The 20647-nt window shown below is 47.8% G+C and overlaps 2 protein-coding genes across 2 annotated transcripts in view; both read right to left on the minus strand.

Annotated features, from left to right (window-relative positions):
* The window catches only part of ppp1r13bb (protein phosphatase 1, regulatory subunit 13Bb), a 33505-nt gene extending 15198 nt beyond the window's left edge, over nt 1-18307 (minus strand). Inside the window, exons 1-8 of the mRNA XM_079753163.1 lie at nt 18006-18307; nt 17546-17707; nt 11383-11530; nt 9989-10108; nt 9143-9216; nt 4901-5002; nt 2387-2561; nt 344-543 (exon numbers count right to left, since the gene is read on the minus strand). Of these exons, the coding sequence (XP_079609289.1) occupies nt 344-543; nt 2387-2561; nt 4901-5002; nt 9143-9216; nt 9989-10108; nt 11383-11530; nt 17546-17554 (828 nt within the window). The 5' untranslated portion in view covers nt 17555-17707; nt 18006-18307. The remainder of the gene's footprint in view (nt 1-343; nt 544-2386; nt 2562-4900; nt 5003-9142; nt 9217-9988; nt 10109-11382; nt 11531-17545; nt 17708-18005) is intronic.
* Nucleotides 18308-19220: 913 nt separating this feature from the next.
* Nucleotides 19221-20646, minus strand: LOC307087760 (adenosine 5'-monophosphoramidase HINT3-like). Its single transcript, XM_079753404.1, has 5 exons — nt 20431-20646; nt 20220-20337; nt 19989-20058; nt 19501-19627; nt 19221-19346 (listed from the first exon to the last, which is right to left on the minus strand). The coding sequence occupies exons 1-5, from the start codon at nt 20512-20514 to the stop codon at nt 19299-19301; spliced, it is 447 nt and encodes a 148-aa protein (XP_079609530.1). The 5' UTR covers nt 20515-20646; the 3' UTR covers nt 19221-19298.
* Between the last annotated feature and the right edge of the window lies 1 nt (nt 20647).

Genomic DNA, 20647 nt, shown 5'->3' on the forward strand with positions numbered 1-20647 from the left:
CTACTCCACACGGTATGTATGTACCCGAAGGGGTTACGGACCTAACAATGGTAAGTGCTTGACACTTGGTCATATGAATATCTTCAATGTACCGACAGCGATATATTATTTATTTTTCTTCTGACAACTACTTATTGTAAGTCGCTTTGGACAAATGCTTCTGCTAAATGCCTAAAATGTAAATTAAAAAAGGTGGTTCTGTTTTGCTGAAACCATCGCTTTGGCAAGGAGATCTCACACTTGAATTGTCAGAGGTGTGCGAACATGCGAAAAATGGCTGCACGAACCGCGACCATGAACGAGGCTCTAGCGCTCCCGCGGCGCTGGAGGTAGCTCCACGTACCTGGAGCTCCTGGTAGAGCTTGCGGAGCTCCAGGGCGGCGGTGCCCGTGACGGGGCCCCCCAGCGGGGCCTGCAGGCCGTTGAGCTTGCCCCGCCGCAGCTCCTCCAGCTGCAGGCTGAGCTGCTCCACCCGCAGCACGGCGGTCTGCAGCTCCGACTGCTTCTCCTGGAACAGGCTGCTCACCTGCTCGATCTCCGCCGCTGGAGGGGGGGGGAGGGAGAGGAGGGGGGGAGGGAGGTGGAGGGGGAGGGAGGGGGGGGGGGGGGACACAGAGAGACGGAGACAGAGGGAGACAGAGACAGACGGGATGGATAGAGAGTGGAGGGAGAGAGAGGGAGACAGACAGACGGGATGGATAGAGAGTGGAGGGAGAGAGAGGGAGACAGACAGACGGGATGGATAGAGAGTGGAGGGAGAGAGAGGGAGACAGACAGACGGGATGGATAGAGAGTGGAGGGAGAGAGAGGGAGACAGACAGACGGGATGGATAGAGAGTGGAGGGAGAGAGAGGGAGACAGACAGACGGGATGGATAGAGAGTGGAGGGAGAGAGAGGGAGACAGACGGGGAGGTGGAGGGACAGATGGACGGAGAGTTGGAGGTAGCGAGAGGGACAGACAAACGGACGGGCGGAGAGTGGGAGGGAGAGAGAGGGAAACAGAGACAGACAGATGGAGATAGAAAGACGGACACAGACAGAGATGGAGGTAGAGAGACAGACAGAGGGAGAAACAGGGAGAAAGTTTGTCAGTATCTACTTTAAATTAGGGCTCAAATCATTTCGGTTTGCCAAAGATTTGCATAAACAATTCATCTCTGCGCACTCTGTAATTTATTAATTTACCTATTTTATATTGTCTTTTAGAAGGATTCATATTGCAATTCCTCCTTAATTAAATTCGCCTTTAAATATATATGCAACTAAAATCCGTACATTCATTGTCTCTCCCAAAACAAAGCAACTTTAAGCGGTAACACCGCATTATTCGATGTGTGTTGATGCATTACCCTGTTGTCCGTGCCATGGATTCGTCAATAAAATATCGGCAGCTCCAAACTAGTATGTTTACTTCTCGAAAACACCACAGGCTGACAAAAGACAACAGCTATTCACGGCTTCCTTCTCTTTAACATAAACGGGCGCCATTTTCCCACCAGGTGTGATGTGTTTACCAGTGGGTAGCATCGGTAGGTTGACCCATAAATCTTACATCTGGACCCTCCCACATGTGACGCCACTATAGGGTAGATTTTCAAGGTGGCTGGCTTGTGATTGCTTATTCAAGTCACACCTGGGTGTAAAATAGGTCCCCCTTTGAATCCCATCTCAGAAGGTTTGACAGTACTTTACACAGAGCCCATTTTGCTATCCTACGCGACAAGAATCATAACCGTCCTTAACTGAAAACTACTCGCACAAATGGGAAAATGAAATTGCGAGGATTTTTTCAACTCCACTATAAAAAAAAAACATTTAACCTTTCTTTCTACGACTTGAGGGACATTAGGTTTCCGTGTTGAACTAAAAACCCATCCATTCAATATTCTTCATTCTATTCTTCATTCTTTGTGGGCTCCGCAATGTCTCTGTCTGGCCCTGACTTAACAGACTCAAGACCCATACATTCAGAGAAATTCTGAGGCTCCTCAGGGCTAAATCTAACAGAGCACTGAACTCCTAACTGAGGACCACAGTCTGAACTCATTGGCCAACCTTAAAGGTGGCATAATATACCACCAGGTGTGAGTGTGATTAGCCGGTACAAGCCGTTTTGAGAATCTGCCTCTTCTGACATCACAAGTGGGCGTGTCCACCTAGATGTGTGCTGGATAGCTGAGCAACGTTTCCTACAGTCCACTGGGTAGGCTGGTAGACTGATCTATCCAGCACACATCTAGGCGGACACGCCCACTTGTGATGTCAGAAGAGGCAGATTTTCAAAACGGCTTGTAACGGCTAATCACACTCACACCTGGTGGCATAATATATCACCTCTAAGCTCACGGCCCCGCCCCGGAGGAGGGGTCTGCGTTGGGTACGTACACAGGTTTCCGTTGATGACCTTGCTGTAGTCCACCTGGCCTCGCATGGCGCGGATCTTCTTCAGCTTGGCCTCCTGGTTCTCCACGCGCTCCTTGAGCCGCTGCAGCTTCTCGCCCTCTGACGCCGTCTGCTGCTGCCGCGACTCCTGCTGCTTCAGGTAGCGCAGCCGCTGCTCCTGCATAGGAGGAACCGCGGGCGGCCATGTTTGTAGTTCTTATTTTGGCGAGTTGGGTTGGATGTTGTGGAAAGTAATGTGATGGTTCGGCCATGTTTGTAGTTCTTATTTTGGCGAGTTGGGTTGGGTGTTGTGGAAAGTAATGCGATGGTTCGGCCATGTTTGTAGTTCTTATTTTGGCGAGTTGGGTTGGGTGTTGTGGAAAGTAATGCGATGGTTCGGCCATGTTTGTAGTTCTTATTTTGGTGAGTTGGGTTTGGTGTTGTGGACAGTAATGCGATGATTCGGATGACTGCAGATGACATATAAATGTGATAATAAGTTACGACATGAGCAGCAGTGACGTTGATACGGGATATTTCTCACAGGAGGGAAATTTTAAGTGCTTAAACTCGTTGGGTCATGTTGTGTCAAGTGTGTTTATGTCAAAAGTGCCCAGGTATAAAATACTTAAAAACCGCCAAAGCAGGTGATCAACTCAGATCAGTCACTGCCCGTTTGTGAACACACTAGGGTATTTAAACCCTGTTCACAGCCCAGTGCCCAGTGAGCCAAGCGTGGGTGATTCAGACTATTAATTCATAGTCACGACTGGGGGACAAAAACAAACCCAAATCTGAATGTGGAAGCAAAACAAGTGGGCCGCCGCGACAGAATTAGCATACTACGCTACATATTTCCCAGAAGTCCCCCGGACGACCTCCGTGTCAATTAAACGCGCTCGAACGAGAAGGCTGAAGCGTCGTGCTGCGTCAACTGCGTGTCGAGGAGAGAGAGGGAGGGTCACATATCTCTCTCTGTCTCTCACTCTCTCCCCATCTCTCCCCCTCTCTCCATCCAACTGTGTCTTGCTCCCTCTCCCCCCTCTCTCTCCCCCCCTTTAACTCTCCCCCTCTCTCCATCCAACTGTGTCTTGCTCCCTCTCCCCCCTCTCTCTCCCCCCCTTTATCTCTCCCCCTCTCTCCATCCAACTGTGTCTTGCTCCTTCTCCCCCTCTCTCTCCCCCCCTTTATCTCTCCCCCTCTCTCTCCCCCCCTCTCTCCATCCAACTGTGTCTTGCTCCTTCTCCCCCTCTCTCTCCCCCCCTTTATCTCTCCCCCTCTCTCCCCCCCTCTCTCTCCCCCCTTTATCTCTCCCCCCCACTCTCCATCCAACTGTGTCTTGCTCCCTCTCTCCCCTCTCTCTCCCCCCCTTTATCTCTCCCCCTCTCTCCATCCAACTGTGTCTTGCTCCCTCTCCCCCCCTCTCTCTCCCCCCCTCTCTCCATCCAACTGTGTCTTGCTCCTTCTCCCCCTCTCTCTCCCCCCCCTTTATCTCTCCCCCTCTCTCCATCCAACTGTGTCTTGCTCCCTCTCCCCCCCTCTCTCTCCCCCCCTTTGTCTCTCCCCCCCTCTCCATCCGACTGTGTCTTGCTCCAGTTAGCGCTCTGAAAATAGGAGATGACAAGCCCAGGTTTCCAAAAGGCTGCAGGGCACCAGGACCCACTTCTCAAGAGGCCTGGACGCGCCCACCGAGGGCCCCGCCGCGGCCCTCGGTGCGGGGGAATGGACCGGGTGGCGTGCCGCACCACGGGACGGACCCGCCACCGTAGCCAAGGAAGGGTCGACGCCGGGGCAACACTCAGCACGTGGAAGAACGGAGAGCTCTCTTAGAAACCTGCTCTCACGACTACGGGACCATGATTGATGACACGGAAACTGACGGATAAAGGGTGAGTTTCTTAGAGCCAGAGAGAGAGAGACCAGAGAGGGACCAGAGAGAGACCAGAGAGAGAGAGAGAGACAGAGACCAGAGAGAGAGAGAGAGACCAGAGCGAGAGACCAGAGACAGAGACAGAGACAGTGTCCCGGGGTAATATAAGGGTTCGGTCCGTTTGGAGTCACGGTGGATTGCTCGGAAGGCGCCGGAACATTAACGTGCTGATGTGTGCGCGCGCTGCCCCTGCAGACCATGGCAGGAACGGGAATAAATGTCACGCAACTGTGTGGCGTTTCTTCATTAAAAGCCCATTAAAACGTCATCTTGTAAACAGTAACCTTTTCGTCTTGATTCATTGTTACCTACATGACAGAGTTGGTTTGTCACTCTTCGTAAAATAGTTGATATTCCCTGAATCTCTGAGGTCCGATTCGGAGACAACAAGCAGAAGTCGTAGTCGTTTAAAAAGCAAACTGTAAAAGTTTGTTGACCATGAGAAAGGTAGCTTTAAATGTGCTGCAGTGAATTAAGTTTGACGGCCCCGAAACTTTGACCAAACACGTTATTTCACAAACAAACTGGGCTTCGGCGACGAGACACCCGTGACGGGTACCGCAGGGATGAGATGGCTGTGGCGTTACCTTGGCGACAAGCATCTGCTGCTGGGCCTCGATCTGCTGCTGTTGCCGAGACGCCATCTCCTGCAGCTCGGACAGGGTGAGCTCCACCCGCTGGCTCCCCACCTGCGCGCACACACACGCACGCACACGCACACACACACACACACACACACACACGTCAGCTAAAACTTGAACCGACAGCTGGTCCTCCAAATATTTAGGGTTTGGAAATATACAGAGTCAGGTAAGTTTGTTGCGAAAGAACTCTAACAGGTTTAACGGATAGGGGAGAAGTTGGGTGCTTTTTGAGTTGGAGGAGCTTATGAGTCTTCGTCACCATGAATCACCATGAGTTATTCGGTGCACATGGGGGGTGGAGGGGCCGAGACGGCCACCGTGTTTGGGTCTGTGTTTGCAGCCACGGCACGGGTTTTGATGAAACAATAGAGAGAAGAGACTTCAGGAGATGTTCCTGTACCCAAAACACAGCGGGAAACAACAGCAAGTAAACCGACAGGCAGACTATTAGATATTTTCCGTCAGTGGCCATCCTCTAAATCTCCACACGTGTAGCGGATCAGTTATTGTTTGTTCAGAACCACGCTACAAGGCCGGCCAGCCAGCCAACGCCCATTCCTAACATACCGCCCTCACAGATGGGGTTGGACACATTGACTTAAAGGGTGTGACAGTTGCAAGAATGCATTGTCTTGTTGCTTTAACGGTTTTGAGTCCACAGGATAGAAATGGTCTGTATATATATATATATATATTTTTTCTTTTTGGATTTATTTATAATATAAACACACCGGTAAGACTGCAGCAGAAAACAAAACTAGTTCTGGTACGGAGCCAAATGTGGTCCTTTTTGGTTAAAAACCCATAGCTGTGTAAAATCAGCGCATATCAACCATCCTGAAGTCGCTTTGTGAGTAAAAAAAAAAAAAAAAAAGGGGCCCTGGGTATTTTCCAGAGTGAACTGCAGTATCCCTCGAGTTGAAATACGATAAGCTGGGAACACGACTCTGGCGCTATATGAAGACGGAAGAGGCTCTCACTTCTTCATATAGGAGGTAAGGGCCGATAAATGCCTCTATAAGCCACCCTGATGCTTTTAAAAAATAAGAAGAAGAAGCAGCTAGGTTTGGGGGGGACTGTGTGTGTGTGTGTGTGTGTGTGTGTGTGTGTGTGTGTGTGTGTGTGTGTGTGTGTGTGTGTGTGTGTGTGTGTGTGTGTGTGTGTGTGTGTGTGTGTGTGTGTGTGTGTGTGTGTGTGTGTGAGCTGGGGAAATGTCATGGTGGCCTTTGCCAGTGACATGAGGAGACATTAAGAAGCATGGTACAAATCAGGAGTAAACCGGTCTTAGAGGACGGCTGAGGACACGCTCAGGGAGGAGGTCACTGGTCCGTCGTACACAACGACGCGGTTCAGTCAAAACCCAGACGGTATTGGAAGGGGAGCCGGTTCGGAGGCGAAGGAAGGACGCAGGACTGTCTGCGGTGCAGAGAGGTGTGCCTTCTTGGAAATGAGAGAAGTCACGCGAATAAATTCCAAGGGGAGTCGCGCCTTTTAAATCTAAATCATGTTTGTACGAAGGAAACGGGCGTATGTATACAAGAGAGGCAGAGATTAAGGATCTGAAGAAGCCGAGCGAAAAGGGACAAAAAAAGGTTGACTAAGGAGATGGGGGGGGGGGGGGGGGAGGAAGAGGAGGTGGAGGAGAAGGCGGTGACTGTGGCAGAGCCTCTGGCGTCACGCGGCCCCACGCTCCAGCGCTCTCGCCGAGTCGCTCAGCGGCCCGCTCTGGGGAGGAGGAGGAGGAGGAGGAGGAGGAGGAGGAGGAGGAGGAGACGCGCGTTCTACCAGCGCAACCAGAGTGACAGCGAGGACCTCTGAGGAAACACCCGTGTTCAGAGCCGGGAACGGGAGGAAGAGGGAGGGGAGGGTTGCGTTGATATTCTGCAACTGCAGAACGGGCGTGACAAGCGATGAGGGATGTCTGAAAAATGAACCCCCCCCCCATACACACACACGGCTGATGCCGTGCTCACTAATACCCCTATTGATCACTGGAAATGAAAGCGTCTTACATCAATGTCTTACATTTCTCCGCAACACCTGACTTTGCACGATATGGATAGAGCAGTACTTAAAAACCTTTATAATTAATCCCTGGGGTGGAGACAGGGGGGGGGGGGAAGCAATATACTTGGGACACGCAGAGATGGGGCAACGCTGCAGATTTTGCACGCGAGCATAATGCAAGGTAGCGTCCTGTGCCAGGGGGGCTGATCATCAGCCCGACGTGGTGGGTGGGAGTGCACGCCTTGGCCCCCCCCTCGGAGGCAGCCCGGGGTAAAGTCACAGCCGTGATCCTCTTATGATTATGGTTATATCATCTGACAGTGCAGTGCAAATATAATCCTCCATTAAATTCGATAAGTGGAAGGTTAAGCGGGCGCCAGCGATTCAGCTGGGGGAGAATTTGTTTTTCCTCCCCCCCCCCCGCCCCCTTCTGCGGGCGATGTCGTAGCTAGGGGTGCACTGGAGAGACGGGAGACAATTAGCAGCAGCTTTGGCCGAGGGGTGACATTGCACTGGTCTTATGGAACCATGGTTACTGGTTTGTGTCAGAGAAGGACCCATGTCTAATGTGTGAGGGCTACGCTGAATGCGTTTTCTGACCGCCAGGAAGTAATCATACATTGGATTTATTGTGTGCTTTTGTAAGTGCTCGAACACGCTTTAGAGAGTGAACACAAAATAAAATAATTGAAGAAGAATGCATATTAGTTAAAAGATGATAAAGGAGGAAGGGAAGAAGGTTATGAGGTGAAAGCAATCTTAAAAAGGTTTTGAGGGCCTGTTTTAAATCAAGGGAGTTTGTTAGCCTTTCTGATGTGGTTGGGGAGGAAGAGAAGTAGGATTTTGTTAAGTCAGTAGTGATTGTTTCAATATCTAAAGCATCCCACTCTGAGAGTCCCCCGGGTTCGAATCAATTTGGGTATTAACCAAGCGCCCTTCTGGCAGCAATGGGGTCTCGTGGCAAGGTGAGGAAGGAGAAATCCTTCCCATCTCCGGCCCGGGCTAGATTATTCCTGCTTGGCCGCGAGGTTGAATTAGTTCTGATACCTTGACCCCGACACACTGTGGAATGAAATCTGGGACAGATGGTTCTAGCAAGAGATGGAGGGGAGGGACGCGATGGGGGAAGAGCAAGAGACACGAAGATGGAGTGCGCCCCTGAAGACCAGCGAGAGAGAGAGACCGAGCGAGAGAGAGAGACTGAGAGCGAGAGAGAGAGAGAGAGCGAGAGAGAGAGTGAAAGCGAGAGAGAGTAACAGGGATGGATAAGTGAGAGGGATGATTGAGGATTTTAGGCTATAGGCCGCTCTTGAGTAAAACATATCCCAGCATGCCTTAGCTGCAGAGCAGGGAAAAGATTCACAGCCGTCCACCGTGCAAGTAGCTGACGGCAATGACGAACACCAGTGGGAGACTTTGTATACGTCTTGCTTCAGAGCGGTATACTGACATGACCAGGGCGTAGTAGACTGTGGAAGGCCCTTGGGTCTCGTGTGTAAACGGCCCCTTTGAACTCTGTCTGACACGTACATATGGGCTTTAGAATTGAAGAATAAGAAGAAGTAGGTTGGACATGTCCCAGGAGCATGGATCAAGATGTATGGCAGCGAGGCCTGTGGCAGCGTGATAATAAATGAGCATTCTGGGAAAGGAACTGGTGTTTTTTGTGAAGTGGATTTAAGTGATTAAAATCCTAACATTTGTCCTTGTTCGGGTTCAATTGATGCCATCTTTTATACGGCGCTGAATTTCTTTACCACTCAGTCCCTGAAGTGTCCACGAGTCATTCTGCATTTATATTTATTGCGAAAAGACTGGAATTTCTGATGTTTCTTTCCGCTGCCACTGCACATCGGGCCCTATTCTCCAGCGGACATGTTGGCCCGCCACCAAACATTATGTGAGGTGGGAATGTTTCAATTGTGAAAGCTAGCTCATGCAGTCACTGCGTCTTTTGAGGTTTGGGAATTTACCAACGACTGGTGGACAAATGAGAATTTGAAATCGCTCAACAAACGCTGAGCCGCAGTTAACGGGACGGAAGTATGTACCCCCAACAACAAGGCCCCGCTCCAGTAATGCTTTTCCTCGTGCACCATCAGATCCAATTACGGTTTGTTTTTGCGAGCGTGTGTGTGTTGACGTGTTTCCCGTTTCCGTCACTGCGACGGTACTCACCCCGTTCTCGTTGTGCTTCTCTCCACTGCTGCTGCCACTCCTACGACCGCTCTGGTCCTGAGACTGCTGACTCCCTGCAGAACACACACACACACACATATTACCATACAACACACAACCAAGTATACACAAACACAATATATATATATTTTTTTATATTTCTTTTTTAAGGGTTACAACTGTTGTCCGGTACGGTTGTGGAGGCCCACTGACTTGATTGGGTATGACAGAGAACTCAAAAGAATTACAGAAGTGAGGCGACTCAGCCTGACTGCGTGACCTACCCAGAACTGGAGTTTAAAGTGACGATAGGCAGACAGCTCAATAATATCAACAAGAGAAAAGGTCACCTGCAAGTGTGCGCTTCTCTTTATCGGGATATGAATGATGAGACCATTAAAGAAAAAAAATAGACGTTTTATTCTATTCTTATGAAAAGTTGAAACTTTGACTCCGCACAAAACTATCGGTATTAAGTATTAATGGCAGGATGACAGAATGGATCTATTCCGATTCGCCTCAGCTGGCAGCATTTCTTGGGGGAAATAAGTAGGGCAAGGTCGCAGGAACAAAACGATGTGCCTGCAGCGAAGACGAAGAGACGCACACTTTGCCAAACTTAGTTTTCGGCCCTTTTCACACTACACCACTTTCTAACTTGCCAAAATCTCCACAGATGACGGCATTGCAAACATTGTTCTCGATTGGTCCGAAAACCTGAGCCGGACGGGATTAAATCGTAGACCAACGTAACGTTTAGTCTCCAAACCAAACCAGCGCCGAGTGTGCGACACGGAGGGGGGCCCGGTAAACGAAAGTGGATCAGAAAGTTTAGCGAGCGCTCACCTGGGTCGCTGCTCTCCGCGGGCGAGTCTTCGTGGCGGAGGAAGAACTTGACCTCCTGCTTGCGGGGGCCCCACTTTTGCAGGTGCTCGTACATCATGTGTTCGAAGGGGATGGCGCGCTCTGGGGACAAAGCGTGGAATACACAAACAGTCATTGGCCAGTTTCGGGGGACATGAATCTTTTCACCGGAGAGCACACGCGAGCAACAAGCAATGGCTCCGATCATTAATAAACAGTAAAAAGTTTTTTTATTTGTAAGCCGTTGTATGTCGTTATTGGGATTGTGACCCATTTGACGAACTGCCAGCACGAGTCGGACGGCTGCAAGGTCAGAATCACGTGACCTCTAAAGCGTGTCAAAATATACAGTTGGCAGTAATGTGAAAATCATGCGCTCATCTCACGTCGTTCCATGCATACAGAGCAGCGACCGGGATTAATGGAGGTTTGTATAACAGGGGGAAGGGGGTGCAGGGTAGCATTGTCAGCCCCCCCTGGAACACAATTGCATGACGACAGTGGGCAAAGCCCCTGGCTGGGTGGTGTTTTTCCATCAGGGGGGGGGGTGGGCGGAGGTCCCTCTCAGTGAAAAACGCTGAGTGCGAGGGTGTGTGTCAGCCACAGCCCCGGTGATGACGGGGTCACGCTTTGGACAAACCGGAGCGTTGGGACAGTTCGAGGAGGGAGGGGGGGGGGGGGGGGGGGATTGTGGTGTTGAACGTCCGCCAGTACACACACACACTCACACGTGCCTCGTTTGGCCTGCTGTAGAGGTTGTTTGTATGTGCTTTACATGGACTGCGACAGAGCCACATGTATGCGGCGCAACATTGGGGGCACAATGTGTTTTTGTGCCATGGTATTCTCGCAGGTACCTACTCTCATTATTACTTCAATAAGTGCCACTCTTTTTTGTTAGTTTTATTACAAGGAATGACCAATTAGATTGCATCCAATTGTTAATGACAATCTGATGGCCGTGTATATATTTTTTTTACCAATATTTTTGGTTAAAAAAAAAAGCAGGATGCCATAGCCACCATTAGGCTATGGCATTCTGCTCTACCTTATATAAGCTCTAAAATGCTCCTCTTTTTTTCGCTCAAATTATTTTCTCAAATTATGTCACCAAATTATTCAGTTTCCTTCCAAGATTCTTAACGATTAATTTCTGCCTCCAAGTGGTAAAACAATCACAACGGATAACATTCATAAAAAATGCATCTTAAATCTGCATTCAAGTGCCGCCTTATTTTAACTTCCCGCATGTATAGCAGCAACCGCACGGCCAGTGCATGTGATTTACCTCGGCGGCTCGTCTCCATCCAGCCGAAGGGTCGCGGTAGGAAAAGTCAACAACAACAACAACAACAACAGGAAGCAGAAGGTCTCACCGTTGCCTCTCCAGACCTCGGCCAGGTGGCAGCCGCTCTCTCCCGGCTCCTTGCAGAACTCCACCACATCGCGGCACGTGGTCTCGGGCGTGATGGGGACCTCAGTCACAGACTGCTCGCCGTCGCTGAGGTACACCGTCAGGATCATCTGGAGGAGGAGGAGGAGGAGGAGGAGGAGGAGGAGGAGAAACGGTGTGAGAACCTGAGATGAGACCAGATGTGTGGTCGTGGAGACGATGAGGAAGGTTCTCAGGTTCTCTCCCTCGCTCTTCCTCATTGTTTTGAGTCAGAGGAGGAGGAGGAGGAGGAGGAGAAACGGTGTGAGAACCTGAGATGAGACCAGATGTGTGGTCGTGGAGACGATGAGGAAGGTTCTCAGGTTCTCTCCCTCATTGTTTTGAGTCAAAGGAGGAGGAGGAACGGTGTGAGAACCTCAAATGAGACCAGGTGGAGACGATGAGGAAGATCTCAGGTTCTTACTGCATCACCTTCTTCTCCTCCTCTTGTGTCGTAGGAGGAGGAAGAGGAGGAGGAGGAGACACGGTGTGAGAACCTGAGACCAGAAGTGCAGTAGTGGAGATGCTGAGGAAGATCTTGTTGCCCATGCCTTTTTTTGCATCCACCCATGAATGAACCCTTGCTGAGCTGTTCAGTAACCGACTCTTCAGTAACCGGCCGTCGATGTACAGCGAATCCCTTGCGGTGGAAAAGGCGGTCTGCTATCTCATGCATGAACCTAGCCAAGTGTAATGCTGGTGCGGTCCTGCTGCTGTCTCCTCTGTGTTTAATATTATGATTAGTAGTGCCTGCTCCAGCACCGAACAAAGACGAGTTGAGACCTCTCTTAATGTACACGCCCCCACATGTTCCCCACTGCCTCTGAACTACACACAACCTGAACATATAGATGCCGGTCACAGAGAAATAAAATGCATTCAACGACCAGCTCGACGGCATGGGTTCACAAAGCGTGTCAGGTATAAGTGGTTCAGGTCCACCTTGGACAGCCTTTCCCTCTAATCATCCATTTTAATGAACGGTTTCGGTCCAGCGTCTCTGGACACCTGAAGAGAGAGACCCTATATTAGAGGAGCTCTAATATTCCTCCTAGAGAGCCCAGTCGAAGAAATACTAATTCCTAGTGTTCTTGCCATACAGCCTAAAGCTTTAAAATGCACAACCACCACTTTTTTCATCAATGTGAGTGTTCCCTTACTCAAGAGAAAACCATTCATGTACAACAACGACCAGCCCTGTTGCTGTGGTCGTACATGACAGACAAACAACAAAGGAACCATCTTCTTACAAGTCCCAACCTGTGGCTCTTCTTATCGTTTCATCCTGACATGAAAAGTGAAACGCAGGTAGCGGGAACGCCGCCTGATGTGCCATGGTTGATCTTTCTCCCTTGGGATTTTCCCGTTCCTAATCCAGGATGTGTTATGACTAGAAACGCACGCACTAATCCTCCATGAAACAATGGAGGTTCTACGTAGGAGGTGTACACCAAACCTTTTTATATGTTAATACCGAGGTTTTCTATATGGCCGAATGCATGGATTCAATTCACAGCATATATTGGGGCTTAGGGTTGTCAATAATGCAGGAAGCTATTTGATGGCCTTTGCCTGTGTTTGATTCGGACTATTGAATCTTGTATTGATTATCTCAGAGCCTAAGGGGTGACGGACACACACACACACACACACACACACACACACACACACACACACACACACACACACACACACACCTACCTAGCGAGAGACAGAGAGAGGCAGGAGGAGGGGGAGAGAGTTCAGGGGTTTGTATGAGTCAAAAAAGCTTTTTTCAGCAATTTGCCTCTTAATGGGATGCAATGGATAAAAACAACATGTATGTAATTCAGTGCAAACACTATTTCAGAGAATATGAAATAGAAAGCACGATGAATGTAGGAAAGGGGGGACTTCAAGGGGCATCTTAATTATACAGCAACTAAGTCAAACTAGAAAGTGACTGCCTTGCTCATGAGAAACATAAAAACCCTAGAAAAAGCTATGTAAAAAATAACGTGTTTGGCTATCCATCGACAGATTTCAACGTTCAACCAATGAAAGGCAGTTTTGGCTGCTGAGTGAGGAATAGATCAATACACAAAAAAATAACTAAATAATAAGTAGGCCTATTCCATTTTTTTTATAAGATAATCATGTAACTATACCGATTTTATGAGGACATTCTTCTGAACAAATAAAATAAATATTTTTTTCTATATTTTAAATGTTTTATTTTCATTGGATTATAGAGGAAATGATGGAACTTTCTGGCGGACCATTTTATATAAATATTCTACCAATAATGAATGCAACGCAACGCATTATCTTGATATCACCAGCACATTCAGCCAGCCCTCATCCCAGAGTCACATTGAAAACGCCGCCATCGGCCAAAAAGGCGACCCGGGGACACATGGCCCAATCAATCCCATCATCACACCGGGACGACTGTACAGCGCACCATTACTTTGAAGCCAAGGTAAAACGTGCACTATCTCCCCCAAAACCTTTCTGGAAAACATCGGAAAGAAGCACCCATACGCCTGGTTTGCAGAAAAACATCTGCAAACATACGTTAGGTCGTGGGACGACTGACTGAAACCCATGGTAAGGAGAGCCATGATGGAGAGACCCCCCCCACCCCAATGAGTTAACAGACTGTTTCTTAACCATTCCCTGCAGAAACACACAAACTCTCTCTGACTGTGACGTCCCTGCATACATGCTACCGTCCCTCCAGCCACACACATCGCCGCTCAATACGAACCCCCCTCACGAAGTTGCCGCCTCCGCCCGTAGTGGTGGTCTTAGCTCGTCTGACCGCCCTCCGCTTTCGTCGCTTCGCCTTTTTGGGGGACCGCTGGTGCTCCTTCCCCCAGATAGGGTGCTCCTTGGAAATATTGACCAGCCCGCGCAACACCAGGGCCATAAACCTCTTCATTTTTCCAACCGCAATCGCCCCTCAGGAAGGCATGAGCAGCGATAATTACGACATCCCGAGCCGGCACTTAAAATGCCAAAGAGTAGTGCCTGCGTCAGACGTGGCTGCAGCAGAGACTTTGGAGGGAGAGAGAGGGACAGAGCCTCGTCGGATATATAATCTAGTGAGGGAGAGCAAGCTAGAGAGAGGGGGGAAGAGAGAGAGAGAGACGGAGCGAGAGAGGTAAAGCAAGAGATGGAGGCAGAGAGAAAGAGATGGATACAAACAGCTCTCCCCGAAGGGGACGCACACACAAAATCACACACGCACACACATGGAGACAGAGTCAGAGAAAGAAAGAGAGAAAGAAAATGTGAACGATGAATGGAGGAGAGGAGGGGGAAGAGAGACCCTCCACCGGTCTCGCTCGGCTAGGGTGTGCCAGCGGCGGTAACCGCGATGACTCTGCTAATGCTTCTTGGTAGGGACACTGGATGGGAACGGCAGCAGCGTATTACGTCCAAGTCTCCGGTCATCTAGGTGAAGATTTCTTCCCATGCGAGCACGAAAGGAAACCTTGTCTTGTCTGTTCCCAGGCAGAATAATCCTCCGGTCATTTAGCACTGGTTCAGATAACATGCCCACTGCGTTGGACGAAGTCCTGGCTGGCTGAGAGGGTCTATTCATGCATGTCAAGATGTCATGTCTTACATAGTAAGCCCGAAAGGTTGGCGTACAGTAACGGTAATATTATCTAGTCCTCGTTTGCTGTGCAGCTGCACCAGTCATTGACGAGCACAGGACAGGCGATATGATCGACCCAGGAAAATGCGGAAAAATGTACTACGGTTTAAATATCTAGGAGAGCTACCCATATATTACATACAAATATTGCCATGAATTAAAAAAAAAATAAAAAAACATGACCACCAGGCAGGGAAGAGACAAACACAAGCAGATCACCCAAGAATTCACATCAAACAGATTTCTAATCCAGTTGAGCGATCAGACCCATCATCGTTTCCGCCTGAACTTTGTACCAAACCATAAAAAGCCAACATCAAACCATAACTTAACTAAAGGCACAAAGCAAATATGCTGATTGACTGCTGTATTGCAAAGGCAACGAGGGTTGAGGGAAACTTGTGTGTCACACGCCTAGCGGAGCCTCCAATCTGAATGTTTGAATAAAAACACATGCTTCATTTGATAAGACAAAGAGTAAGGTTACAGCCAAACACTTGGCGTTTGTTACTTGGTCATGAAGCGAGCTGTTACCATATCGCCCCACCTCTATAATTGCTTGAGACAAGCTTATCCTGTTAACACTAAAATAAAATGAAATCTGATCAGAATAAGAGGAATAAACGCTGTCTGCTGCTTGACGCACAACAACTTAGTGTCCAGGTTCCGTGCCAGTGATTAGGAAAGCCAGCTTCATAATGCATCACGCCTCAACCAATGAGAACAGAGTATGTGAACAGGTGTCGGACGCCGTTAAATACATAAACAGCTGACTCTGGATATCTGCTAAGGGTATCTTTAAGAGAGGGCTTCCACCACAGCCCTATCCATTAGGCACCCAAGGCAAGTCAAGGAGAAAGCCAGTGAGCCAAGCTTGGAAAAAAAAACACCCCCAGCAGAACCTCCACCCCCAGCCCAGAGGCTTGTGGCTGCGGGACAGGAGCAGGGCAGACAGGTGTACCAGTCTGCCCTGCTCCACTGTGTGAGATTGATGCCGCTTAGACAATCAACTCAGCTCCAGAAAGTTTTCCTTGACAATGGAGTATTAGCTGATGTGGCCATACAGGCCCCAGGACGGCCAAGGGCCCCGCTGGCTGCTGGCCAGCCATGTTAGAACAAAAGGACAGGGCATCTCGCAGCCGGGGCTGGCTGGCTGACAGCCGCTCAATGCCTGGTGGGTAGGCTGACGGGCAGCAAACATCTGCCCCCCGAACGCCTTAGCAGTCATCCATCGCCGATAAACTCGACATGCTTCCCCACTACTGAGCAATCTTGAAAATGTTCCATTCCTAAATGCATTTTTGAAGTCTGTTTATATCCATACACAGAGTTTTGACAGTTGTTCCATGGAAAGTTTTCCTAATCTGTTTAAATTCCATCCAGTTGGTAGTTCACTATCAGAAGTGGTACAACCAAGGAACAAGAGCTATGAAAAAGCCACCGGAACATAATGGCTGTTGAAATATCATATGTTAAAATCCCTGACAACAAATACTGTAATGTATTTGATTCAACAAAGTAATGATTTAAGAAACTATTCTGATTTTTTTTTTTAATAATGTTATTCCTTGGACGTATCATTTAAGTGTCATGTCATTGTCACGTCAAACTAACCTTCCCCATCAAATGGTTTGTTGTGGTAAATTTAACTAGAAGCGTAATGAAGCATGAACAAGCCCTTATGGAGTTGATCATAAATGACTCAATATGGTGTTTTAGAGAGAGTAATGGAGGCCCGTATGGTAATCATTAAAGCAAAAAAGACTCCACCCTACTGACTGGGTAGAATTGTATGGTGCTTGACAAATCACTCAATATTTGTGATCGAGAAAGAGAAACGGACAAGGGCTCAAAGATTGAACCTCAGTTCAGTAATAATAGATAAAAGGCCAATTTCCACCCCCCATCAAGCTCTTTGATGTGATGGGTTGATGGATAGATAGACAAAACATGTCATTTTGATTCTGACCGCCTCATAACCTCGTGAAACATCAAATCCGAGAAACTTTCAACGTGAAGAATGATAGTACATTCCATCAGTGTTATCTGACCACATTAGGCCCACAGCACAAAAACAATTTACAAGCATTATAAATACGCTAATACTTTCAATGTTACCATTTTAAGAGGATTTACAACTCTGGTACTGACATGATTGTTAATCTCCCATATGAGGACGCTTTATCCCTACTGCAGGACAACTGTTGATTTTAAATGAGCATGGTACGCCCTGTTCAACCGAGAACCTTTTGGAAGACTACACGGTGACAGATTTGCCTTCTGACGTTTTAATTTGGAGGAACAGTAACACGTGTAGATCAGCACCTCCAAGGTTAAACACGTTGTAGTGTGGGGATGGGGTGGTTGCACATCACCAGCGTGAGCTTGACCCCCCAACAGCTCAGCACCTCGCATCGGCATGTCATCAGCTAGTTCATTCAGAATGTCATAAACTACTTACTGGCATCATATCGGCAGCGTGGTAAGGTCAAGACGTGGGGACATCGGTTGATTAGCGTTGAGGGTGCAGCTCCCAGTAATGTGATGGGGTACGGTCGGCCAGGTGCCTCCTTGCCGAGTAAAGACCGCGGTCTCAGGACACCCAAACGTGCTCTGTTTGGCTCTGTGGAGTAAAATAGCCCAGCCTAATAATACACCCGTTTCCTAGCTGCTGATAATAATACACAGGGCCATGGCTCTAACAAGTCGTGGATCCACGTCTGAAAGGAGTGTGTTAAACTCCCCACACCGCTGCTGGTTATGGAGTTCACCCTGGCCTAGAAATGGGATTCCTCGGCCATCAACAAGCCGCTGGTTGCGGGGCTAGTCCCCCACCACTACTAGCTCCCTCGTTCAACGTGAACGGCCAATTGTGTTGAGATAAACCGGTTAACACCGGATCACATATAGACTTTACTCACCAAGGTCGAAACAGAATCATTTTTTTTAGCAACCGTAATCGAATTGGTTTTCCTCTGCGGCCACATCGAGCAGGGAGTCGGGAGCTAGCCAGCTGTCAGTCAGCTAACCCCGACTACGTCGTTAGCCGAGGTGTGCTACGGAATCCAAGATGAGTATTAAGTTGCCTTTGGCTTTAAGTCGACATTTGGTGGACCTCAATGCGTGACAAAACGGAGACGGGGTTGATTCGAGATGGGTTGTAGGCGGTGTTTAAATTCCCGGATCGATGGATCGGTGGAGTGCAGTAGGTGATCGAAGGCTAATACGCTAGCAAAGCTAGGTGTCGAAAACAGCTCGGATCCAGTTGTTGACGACGGGGGGATGTGGGCGGGGCCTAGTGGGAGCGCTGTGAAAGCCACGCCCTCGTTGGAATGTCGATGTTCAATGTGGTCTGTAATTAAATATTAATTCATGTTTTTTCTCTTGGTATTTTTAGTGCTGTACACGTGTATAGCACTATGAGGTGACTGATAACGTGGGGTGAATCATCGTGAGTGAATGAAAGTGGAGATTGTGTTACCCATCCATCAGGTTTAGACATAGTTTCAAATCATGGTCAGCATATGGAAAAAATAAAATGATATTAAAATATTTATACATGATATGGTGGGTTGGAGAACACCGTTAATTAACTTTTAGGCAGCTGCTGGGATATCAATTTAAGATTATGAATTACATTTACATTCTTTGTTTTAATTTTGCATGCATGTTATCCATTACACTAGGCTGCTGGCCCCCACCCCTCTGATTCCTTGTTTTAATTTTTACTGAAAAATATTTTTAGATATATATAAAGAATTTGTAATTCTTCTTTATAGAACTAATTAAATGTAGGCAGTTAGCGACACCAAGTGGTGAAGCTGTGTAAGAATCTCAAGGCGTGTGCAAAGAAGTTAGCCGGAAGAGCCATGACACAGAAACAGTATTTAAATAAAAACACAAACTTAAACAGGCTGATCTAAAAGATAGCTACGAATAACATATGAATATTTAATAAAAGTTAATATTTCAGATCTTTTTGTCTTTCCAGTTTGTTTAGTCTTGCAAATATGTTGGGGCTGGAAGTAACACCTATTCAGAAGTTGGTGGGAAGTGACCATAACACTATGACGGTAAGCCATTTAGAAGAGTAGTTTAATTTAACAAAGTTACACATACATAGTAACATACATTTCCAACTTGACATATCAATAAATATCCCCTGTTTTAACACACAGACATAGTGATTAATAACTCAAGTGTGTTCCATATCTTCATTTGACTTTTCCGTGAGTGTTCAGTTGATGAAGTACGTTGTCCACCTGCAAGAGAGAAACATTTGATTTCAAAAGACAGATATTGTAACAAATAACAGCATACGGAAAACAATAAACAGATTTCATGAACTCAGTGTGCCGGGTTCAACGGTTCAATGCAGTGCATGATTCTAGGTTGTAACCAGTTGACTCCCCCTACCGTGATGAACCAGTAGGACTGGTGCCCATAGCGACTCAGGGACCTGCTGTTCATCTCACTGGCAGGGGCCAGAACATGGAGGTGGAGGTGTGGCACAGAGGAGAAGGGAGGCAAATGGAAGCCCATCCTGCGAAGACCCAATATCCAAAGGTGAAGTCGGTTTTTACGCAATCTTGTTTTCACTAATTGATAGATCATGCTTTAGAAAAACAGCTCATAGATGGGACTCTTATTACGCAGGCCTGTTTTTCTTGCTGTAGTCATTGTATTTTCTATATCTAGTAGCAGGGGAACTAGGGAGCTAATAGCAACCTCGACTAACTGTTAATTGAATCTGAGCCCACTCATAGACAATTTCCTGTCACTGATTAACTCATCTCCGTCGGTTTGGTGCCATCTGGTCATTGTCCACAGTGAACCTTTCTGTAATCATGTATAATAACATAATTAACCACATGCAAAGGAAGAATAATCAGAAGATAAATTACCTGACATCCTGAAGGTCACTTATTTTGTTGTTTTCCAAAACTTTTCTTCCCATCTCTTTCATCTGCTCTACTGTTAAAAAAAGAAAATGTGGAATTTATGCATTTATTATTAACATAAAAAAATAAAGAGCCTATTGCCTAAACACGTCTTGGTCACGTGTTCATATGTCTGGCCCTGGCATGCTAATAAACAGAGACACTCCCTCTGAAACTCCACTGAGAAATCTTTACCAAGTGGTATGTGCTCCCTTTGAAGCGACGAGCAGTTCCCCAAGTGAGATCTAGGAACCACCAGGAAGTGGTATCGGGCTCCGGGCTTCGAGTCACGAAAACACACGAGTTCATCATCCTGTAAACTCGGCAGAGGAACAGTCTTGAACCTATCGACTTACACAGTAGTATTTTAAACACGTTTTGAAACAAAACCGCACAGCCTTCTTACGGTCAAAATAATCTCGGTTTCCTTCTCTTTGGTGGCGATGCAGCAGAACAGGCAGTCCCCATCCGGTATATGAGATGAGGCCATGGTGTTGTATATGTTATAACACGGTTATGGCACAGTGTCACCTATTACTAGGGTATTGTATTGAATCCAATGTCGAATGGACTCTATAGAGTCGGAGGAGCGAAGAATGACGAAGCACAATGGACCCGCCCAT

Source organism: Pollachius pollachius, assembly GCF_949987615.1.
Source record: "Pollachius pollachius genome assembly, chromosome: 16".
NCBI classification, from domain to species: Eukaryota; Metazoa; Chordata; class Actinopteri; order Gadiformes; family Gadidae; genus Pollachius; species Pollachius pollachius.